The 9,771-nt window shown below is 39.5% G+C and overlaps 1 protein-coding gene across 1 annotated transcript in view; it reads right to left on the reverse strand.

Annotated features, from left to right (window-relative positions):
• Positions 1-787: 787 nt before the first annotated feature.
• The window catches only part of TSHZ1 (teashirt zinc finger homeobox 1), a 54,871-nt gene continuing 45,887 nt past the window's right edge, over positions 788-9,771 (reverse strand). Inside the window, exon 2 of the mRNA XM_066561057.1 lies at positions 788-5,356. Within this exon, the coding sequence (XP_066417154.1) occupies positions 2,172-5,356 (3,185 nt within the window). The 3' untranslated portion in view covers positions 788-2,171. The remainder of the gene's footprint in view (positions 5,357-9,771) is intronic.

A 9,771-nucleotide genomic window follows, 5' to 3' on the forward strand; every position in this document is an offset into this window, starting at 1 on the left:
ACAATAGTATCACTAACACCACATGAAAGCAAACCCCTCTAGGTCCTCATATTTAATAGCCCATCCAAAAAGTGTAATGGATAGCAGATCCCAGGCTTTCATACACTGTAACTGTCAAAGCACTCAGGAGATAGAGAAGTGAAGGCTCTGACAGCTCTCTTTTACATTCTAAATGACATCTGCATTCAACAGAACAGAAATAAAGATTAAGGGAAACACCTGATATGATAGCGCTCAGCTTACCTCAAAATGCAATATTTAAAAAGTACAGAGAAACACAGGTCTGCCTCCTTGTACTGTAAGTAAAAACTGGTGTCAAAGCCTCTGAGGTCTTCACCGCTGCCAGGGAGGCAGCACCACAGCATCCAACAGACGGCAGGGGCAGGAGCCACAGCCTCTGACTATGGAACTGCTGGAATCAAAAGGTGCTTCACCAGGGAAGGGAGGGAGGGAGGAGACGGCCTTTGAACACACACAGAAAATGGCTACAGGTACAGCCGCACGGCATAAGGAAATTAACTTGGCCAAAACCTTTGCAGCCTCTCTTGTACCCCAGGGAGGAGCAGGATGCCCCTGGCTGCTCTGGCTGTGTACCTTTTGCAGTGAGTGCCTGCTGCAGATCTCTCCTAAGAGGTTACCAGCATTAGGGCTTTGAGCGAGACACGTCAGCACACAGATCACGAGAGATGATTTCAAGTAGATTTTCGCTGGTTGATTATATAAACGATGCCTCTTATAGCTGGAGCAACACCTCAAAGGCAATTTAATGACGACATGACAATGTATGTAAATCAAGAACTGCATGTGGGTTTATTTTACACTTGAGAAAACAGTGGATTTAATTGTGTGAACCAAAATGTACTGTACAATATTAATGATAAAACATCAAAATGTATAATTCATAGTGCATTGCTTGCTTTATTTTTATTTATTTATTTTTTGTCAGATAGTTCCTTTAAGTACATGCATCTGGAAAGATGCAGGTGCCAGTAAAATTCCTCTATTTATATCAAGCTGCAGGAACTAAATTTTATTCAAAAAGTGTGGTTTTACATTATATACACAGAAATTGAATATAAAATGACAATATAAAAAGTTAAAAGAGAAAGCATACAGCCAGAAGGTACAAAGAAAGTTGAACAGTTTAAAATGGTACGATATGTAACATGTATTTTTTTAAGCTGATGCTGGCAATTTACAAGGAACAGAATCCAACATTTGCCCCATTTTTTTTGTTTTCATTTACCAATGCAGCACACTATAGAAAGGTCAGCTTGTACCAAAGCTTAACATTTGTAAATAACTATAAACTGCAGTATTTTACAGAAAAAAAAATAAAGGAAAGAAAAGAGCATTTTTACATTTGTTTTAAATAACAGCTTGCATACTTTTTTTTTTCCTTTTGCCAAAAAGTGGCAATTCTCAGCATCCAGAGGGTTTGGGCATAGTGGCGAATTGGTTTGCTTGTTTTTTTAATCATTATTTAACTTATACAGTTGTGGCTTCCTAACCCCTTGAGTACTACACAGCTCTCCTTCTTCCAAGGACTGCATGCACAATATCTTCACAAACCAGTTCTGCATTTTAAAAAAAAAAGCTCATTCATTAAAAAAAAAAGTCCTGCTTCCGACACAGCTTTCATTTGAATGAAATGCCTTTAAGCCTTTTGTTTTATTTTGTTTCTCCTTATTTACTTATTTAGTCACTGGGAAAGGCACAGAAATGCTATTACAGTTCTCAGAGGGTTAAAACTTGACACTACCAGGTTCTGTGACCTTTATTGTCATGGCAACTTTGTAATTTTAGGATGTCTCTTTATCATTGTTCTTTGTGTCTTTCTTTACGGCTAAATTAATGTCTCTCAATAGTGTCTCCCACTATATTCTACAAAAGATAGCTTAACATCAAGGACAGATGTTGAAAATAAAGGTCAGACTTTGACTCACAAAAAATAAAAACAGAAACAAAAAAATAACCATGCACAGATCAGACAAAGAGCATATAAATATAACTACAAAATAAGTGTAAGAAAAACCAAGGTCCAGATAGGCAGTTCAGCAACAAAAGTAAGACTGATTTCAGAGGCTCAGGTCAGGCCTAGTGCAGTACTATGAAGAAGTTTAGTGCAATGTTCCTGTGGTCACTTGCATACCTGGCTGCTTACCTGGACGCTATTGTTTTTCTAACTCAGTTACATAGATCAGATGGTCCTCTGGGGACTTGCCATGTGTTTTACTAAGGTGCAGTTTGACTGCATGCTTGCTTGCAAAAGTTCGGTTACAGAGCTTACATTGGAATGTGGAGCCTAAGTCCTCCTCGGCAATTCCAAGTGAGCCCAAAGTCTTGTTTGTGAGGACTTTTGAAACATTCTGCTGTTCTTGAATCTGATTAAGTGGCAACTTTGACAGATCCTTCAAACTAAACCCTAGGTGTGTCTCTAAGTGACTTATGTATGTAGAAGCAGTCCTGAACTGAGAGGCACAATCATTGCAAAAGAAAACAGGATGTCCTGTGTCCAAGTTCTTTAAAAATTTAGTTCCACCTGTCCTCCTTAACTGATACTTCACATTGGCCAGCCAGTGGCTAATTGTGGTCATGGAAAGACCAGTAAACTTAGAGATGTGTACCCGCTCTTGTGGACCTAGGTCCGACATAATGTATTTGCCTTCTGGGGTCTCCCTCAAGCTGGAAGCAAACTGGGCTTGAAGGATCAGAAGATGCTGAGGGTTCCAGTTGGACTGCCTGCCCTTCCTCTTGTGTACTGGTGACAGTTCATCCAGAGCTTCCTCAAAGCTGCTCCCATCAGCATCAGACTTCTCTGACACGGTAGAGGGAGTTGAAGACTTGGGTGTCAAACGCCCTGTGAGGTTCTTCACCATATCGGAAATATCCAGCAGGGCACTCTCCCTCAGCGGGGATGAGGCAGAGTCAGCCACACTGGAAACAAGAGGCTTGTTTTTGGACTTGGTTAAATCAATAGGTTGATCGCTGTTCTCATAGTAATACCGGTCGATAGCGTCAGCCTGCTTGACTGGAGTGGTTGGGTAAATGGGTTTGTCCAACATGCTGTTACTAATTTTGTACAGCATGGCCAAAGGGTCCAGAGAGGGGCTTACCGGCTTAGAAATTTTGCCTAAGTGGGTATTCATAATGGACTGTAAAGCGCTCAATGGATTAATGAAGGATGGCTCAGGTGAATGATCTGTGATAATTCCTAAATTGTTACAGCCATTTGCAACCTTTGTTTTAAGTGGCTCTGTACCATTTGGTGTATGTGCTTCTGCTGGACTATCCTTTTTGACCTTCTGAACTTCAGACTCAGAGCTCTTCTTTGGCTGCTGTTTGTTATTTATTTCTTCGGCTTTTGGGAAGTCCTTGTTTTCTTTAGCAGCAGGTGACATGGGTTTAACTGGAGAACTCTTCTCCTTCTCCAAAGGCTTCTCTTCCTTCTTCACGTTGATTTTACCGGTAACTTTCTCCACTAGCTCCTCCATAGCAGATACATTGCTCTTGTGAGGTGGGGGTGTGAGATTGCCTGGGGAATGGATGAGTGCGTTGTGTTCTGACGACAGCGATTTCACACTGCTCGCATAGGACGGCTGCATTTGAACGCTCTGCACCGTGGGCTGAAGGGGTTTGACTGTCCCCGGGAGCTGGTAAGCTGCATGGATACTGGGATATCCTCCCCAGGAAGGGGCTCCGTTCTGGGCTTTGCTGATGGCTGTTGTCACTGTGTTCTCCAGGGATTTCAGTATGTCTATTCCACCTTTAGGACTATCATCTAGGTCCTCCTCTCTGAGGTATTGATACAAAGTTGTTGGCTCAAATTTCTCTGTAGAGTCCTCACTCTCTTCTTTAATCTTCTTCTCTGTTTCAGTGACCACCAGCTTTTCCTTCTCTAAGTCTTTCTTTTCCTCCGAGTTTGTGGAGCCCGCTGGGGAATCAGGCTGCTTTTTAATGTTGGAGGCTGGTAGCCTTGTATGGGTGGTGGGTGGAAGAGGTATAGACTGTATTTTCTCCTCCACCACTGGGTCCAACACTAGCTGTTTGCCTTTTTTGGAAGCAGAATTGGTCACCTTCAAGAAATGACCGGTGACCATCATGTGAGCAGTGAGCTGCTGCAAAGTATCATGGGAACTGCCACATTCCATGCATTTCAGTATTTGGGCTTTGCGTGCCTCAAACTGCCAAGTGTAGCTAGCACCATTTTGATAGCCATAGCGGTTGTTCGGAGTCACGTAGGGGTTGGCAGTTTTCTGATCCTTTGCAGACTCACCCAGTGAAGCTTCTGCCGTGATCCCTGTTGGCTCAGGTGAACAAGGGGAAGCCAAGTCCTGAAGTGCTCGCTTTTTGGTAGAAGGGACCAATTTGGTGATGGCTGGTACTGGCTCCTTCAGAGGCACTTTCTGGTAATGCTTTGTTTTTATCATGTGGACGCTGAGGTCTTGCAAAGACTCAAACGAATGCCCGCAGTACATGCACTTCAGCACTTTCTGGGCATCTTCTTTGCCTTCCATTTCCATAAGCGATCGTTTCCTAGGCTTTGACCACCGCTTGGTCTTATCGGCTTCTTTATCTCTGTTGTCATCACGGTAATGTCCAGTTTCATTCATGTGCACAGTTAGCTCCACCAGCGTGTCGTAGGCTGCGCTGCAGTCTTTGCATCGGAACTTGCTGGCACCGGTGAACACAGACCCATAGAGTTTATTGTTCTGCCGGTAAAGCTGTACCGTGCTGAAGAGACTCGGCTCCGGCAGAAGTCCGTACGATGACGTCTGCTGCAGAGTTTTAGCCAGCGCAGCTTGGTGCCAGTCGTAACCCGAGCCACCACTGTTACTATTGCTGTTACTAGTACTACTGGTGGTTGTACTGGTACTGGTGTTGGTACTGGTAGTACAAGTACTCTGGGAATTGGCATTGGTGTCAGTACTGGTCATGTTTTCATTCTGGCTGATTCCGTTGTTGCTGGTGGTTGGATTGGATTTCTTTAAGTCCAAAGCTAAACTGGACCAGCAAGTCTCTGAAAGCAAATTTGCATACACAGCTTTTATTTGTGCCAAGCTGTCCTGTGGATAGGAAACATTGTCTGTGCACTGAGGATCCTCTTTCTCTTCTTTAGAGGAAGTGCTTTTGAAATGGGCCAGCTGATCGCTGTTTTCACTAAACGGTGAACCATAGCCTGCATCCTGATTAGTTGCAGTGCTGACTGGGGAGTTCTGGTAGCTTTGAGCCTCTTTGATCTCCGCTTCTTCATTGCACAAATACTCATTCTCCTGGATGTCCAGAGACAGCCCATCATCTTCCACGCTGTCTTCATCTATTTCTGCTGCTTTCAATTCTTCCTCAGGAACATATGCTAAAATACAGGAGGGGACATGGGGGGAAACAAGACAATGTTATTGAACACACACATTTTACATGGCTCTCCTGCACTAAAAACAGTAACCATGAAGACAAATTTTGAAGATACATCCAAAACCCAAACTCACCATCACTCACATACTCCTCCTATAAATCCACACACTCTGTCATGGTTACAGTTTGATATCAGTGATACTGAAGAATAAACTTTGACTTCAGCAGTAAAATATGTGCCAGGACCACAGTAAATGCCATAATATCAAAACTAAAATCAAACAAAGAGCCTACTAAACTAGTTTTTATCAGCTTAAAAAAATGGCCTGGTGCTGAGCTATATTTACTGCACTACATATGTATGTGTAACGCGTTGCAGCTGACCTGCATCCCTCAGACCATGACACTCAGCATCACTGACTTGACCAACTCTAGCTTGTCAGTTCTGTCTTTTCTTGCAAACTGGCTTTAGCTACAGCTGCAGGGGCCATTTCTGTGTCACTGATACCTGACTCTAATGAAGCCATACAGGGCAAGAGTGTCAGATCAGCTGTTCCCAGGTTCTCCTGGTGTCTGGCTGTACTGTGTCCATCTGAGAGCAGAACAGCTTTCATTTTTGAAAGGTGAAAAGAGAAGCAAGACTGATTGTTTTCTGAAATGGGAAGGATGTAGTTTGCCTCCTGTTATAATCTGATGTGGGTCCTTCATTTACCATTTTGAAAAAAAGCAGTCAGAAACTAAAAGTAAATACTAGAGATTAATTTCTTAAAGCAACAAACAAAAACCTTGAGATCTCCACTGCAGTTTGATTATTGGTTTATGGAAAATATAAAACTTTTCTATTGCATTGCTATCTGTGAAACTATATGATCTCACCAAACTATGTGTTTATCTATATCAAACTATTTGTTAAACTAGCAAATGTGATATTCATGAGCAGATGGCCATTACATCAAAACACATTTACTCCAAGGGCTCAATTCACAGAAGTGACTTACATGTACCTAAGTGATAAATGTACACTTTCATTGCAAAGCAGAAAACATAGTTGTACACATTTCCCTCTAGTTTTGTAAAAGAAGCTTAAAAAAATCACAATGCCAACGGAATGGAGATAATTTATAAGAATGTCAAGGTAGAAAATACGGATTATGAACAATTTTCAGTAACTGAATAAAAAGTGCCTCCTTGTCAGGTGAACTCTGCAGCAAGTGATGCTGAAATGTGTCCTATGTCCTTTCATGGTACAATACTGAAAGCAAGCCAGAAAATAGGCACTTCTGCTCCTATGTGGTATGAAGAAAATATGTATTATTATGTTAACAAAGCTGAGGTCTTCTTCAGCTGGGGGGAGCATAAGTATGAGTCGAGCTTCTTTTTGTACACAGTTGCTAACATATTCTGAAATGCCTTTTCTGAAAAATAAAAAGAATCTTCTTTCATTGTAATATGAATACTCTTTGAAACACATTACGGTCAGTACTGCATTATGTATTCACCTTTGCAATTCAGTCTTAATGCAGCCCCTAACTGCTTCAGCCTGATCTTTTAAGATGAAGTAGGAAAATATCTAGTAGTGGGGTTGTACTGAACCTTAAGATGCTCACTGCATTTTTACCTGTCCCCTAAATGTCAATATTTTCAGACAATAATTTGACCTTTTAGTTTTTAAAAAAGTTCTGATCAGGGCCCAAACAGATAAATCAGCCTCAAGTGTTTTCTAAAATGTTCAAAAGGACAGGTGAGTACCAAGAACAATAAATAAAATTTAGAAATAATCCTGGAGTCAAAGACCAGGAAGATGCTAGAAATGCATTGTAAAACAGGATTAAAATATTCTCCAAAAGGCATTTTGTCCATAAAATGAAGAATAGAATGCAGAAGTAGTAAGAGAATTCAGAAGGCATTCAGCTTCCCTGTCTTGCAGCAATGCTGCTGTTGGAACACTCTGCAGGTATTTGAGGATGGTAGGACTGCTGCAGTTCTGAAATCTAGGTACACACATAGAATTCACTCCCACAGCTGCAGTCTAGGATCTCTTAGCCCTCTTATTCAACACACCTTTCTGCAGTAGTTTTTATTGGCAAAAGACAATACATTTTTAAGTATCAGAAACTCAAAGAACAGTTAAAGAAGAATACAGCTTCTAATTTTGAAATTATTTTTAAATAGAAAATAAACCCCCCGGAGACCTAAAATGCACAACAATGGGCAGTTACCATCTGGATTTTTTATCAAAAAAAACCAAAACCAAAACAAGTACAAGCTAAAAACTGAGAGGACACACATTTTGAGCTTTTATGAACAGCTTTCCTCTCACTAACCCTAGTGCAACTATGTCACTTTTCTCTAATTTTCACATTCCAATATTTTTAATAACTAGGTGCAAAAAGCTGTTGTAAGATGCTGGATGTTCTGATAGTTGATACAGCATTTTATAAGGATCCATATTAATTATTTGCTTACATCTCTTTACTTAATTCTAAATTACATAAATACGTATTTTTTATAATTGCTATATATAACCATCTATATGTCTGTTTAAATAGAAACTCTAATGATCCATTGCTGCGTCTTTTATTTTTCTTTATTTACTTATGATGGTGTTTTCTCTATTCTCATACTTTTGCACTGTATCATAAAAATAAAAAGGAACTAAACCATGCAAGAAACATTATAACTACATGTAAGGTCCATGTTAAACTGCGATAGCAAAGAAACCGAGTGTCAGGGTGAAATAGCCATCTTTTATTCACTTTTTCTACTCTTTGGTTTTGCTGAGACTACTACACGATTGAGTTCACTCCTTTACCAACATATACTGCAATATAAGGGTTAAGAATGTACAAATGGTCAGAACTATGATTTTCTACGATTTCAGAATTTAAGCCAGTTCTAAATAAACCCTGAATTTATATGATGTGCACACCCACGTGTCTGTACATGTATCACAAAGAAATAATGCTTCTTAACAAAAAAGAGAGTAATTTATCTGTAATATTTAATCTCTATCACTGCAACAAAAAAAATAGTCTATTTAACTCCTTTGGTTATCACAGGATACAGACAATACCTGTTCATTCAAGACTACTAATGCTTATGAGATGAATAGCAGCACACTCAACATATGGTATTTTGCAAGGTCAGTGCAATTCTCTAACTGAAAAGGTTTCTCTAAGAGCTAACAGAGAAGCAAACAAAAGGAAGAATGTTAATGTCTAAAAGGATGTACGTTTTACTAAAATTCTCACAGAAATTTGACAAATAAATAAAATTCAGTATTTTTAACCCAGCAAAAATGTTCCTATTATAATTACTTACAGAGAGAAGTAATATATTCTACCTTAAATAAAAGCATGAGATGTTCAGATTCTAAATTACAGAATGTAGACCAATGGACAGATTTCAGACAACATATCTTTCTGTGACCGAGCAACTCTCAGCAATCTTCTCCAGACAGTCCTGCATCTGCAAAGGTACTGCTGCTTTACACATGTCCCAAAACCACACAAAATATCAAGAGCAGATATAGACAATGATCCTCCTCAACAATAACTATATTCAAAGAAGAAATTACAGAACATAGCATCAGCTTTTCTCTTCCTTCTCATTTGTGTCTAGACAGACTGAGGCAAATGCAAGGTGTAAAAGAGGGAAAAACCTTCAAATTCCAGACAACTAAAAATTAGGGGGGGCATTTTGTATTTCTTTTCTTCCTATTAAATCTTACTATTATTTTTTTTTGCCTCTAAAATGTGCCTTCTGGATGCCAATGCTTCCCCATACATATACTGTCATCTTTGAGCAGTGTTAAAAGCTGTGCATTCTAATCTAAGTGGACATGAGATGCTATATATTGCACATGTGAGTAGCACAGCACATTGTGTTTGCTTCAGTGAGAATATTTACACTATAAATACACATCCATTGTTTGAAAAAGCAGACAGAGATCTGAAATGTAAGGATGTGGTTAAAAATAAAAATATTCTCACATAAAACCTTTCCACAACCCTGGAACTATGCTTTTGAAGGAATCTGTCTCTGCAGAAGTATTCTTTTCCATTCAAAAAGGGATTCAACATTGAATAAATTATTTTGAAAAGCACCAAAAGTAATAATTGTATTTGGTTTTAGTAGTCTACACAATTAAAAGCAGTAAGATCTTCAAGACTCAATTTTAAATCCTCCAAATAAATAAATTTATTCAGAAGAAACACCTAAGCAGTGAAAGTCACAGTTCAGTAAAGGAATTGAATACTGAAATAATTTTCACTGAAATACCTATTTCATAGTTTTGACAAATAGAGATAGGTTTAGGTCTAAAATTCTTCACTAAATCAGGGCCTACTCTGTGACTAAACAATAGTGGCACAATGTGAGTGTTCACCATTCTTCAAGAGATGTATTGCCACGGCT

Source organism: Molothrus aeneus, chromosome 1, assembly GCF_037042795.1.
Source record: "Molothrus aeneus isolate 106 chromosome 1, BPBGC_Maene_1.0, whole genome shotgun sequence".
NCBI lineage: Eukaryota > Metazoa > Chordata > Aves > Passeriformes > Icteridae > Molothrus > Molothrus aeneus.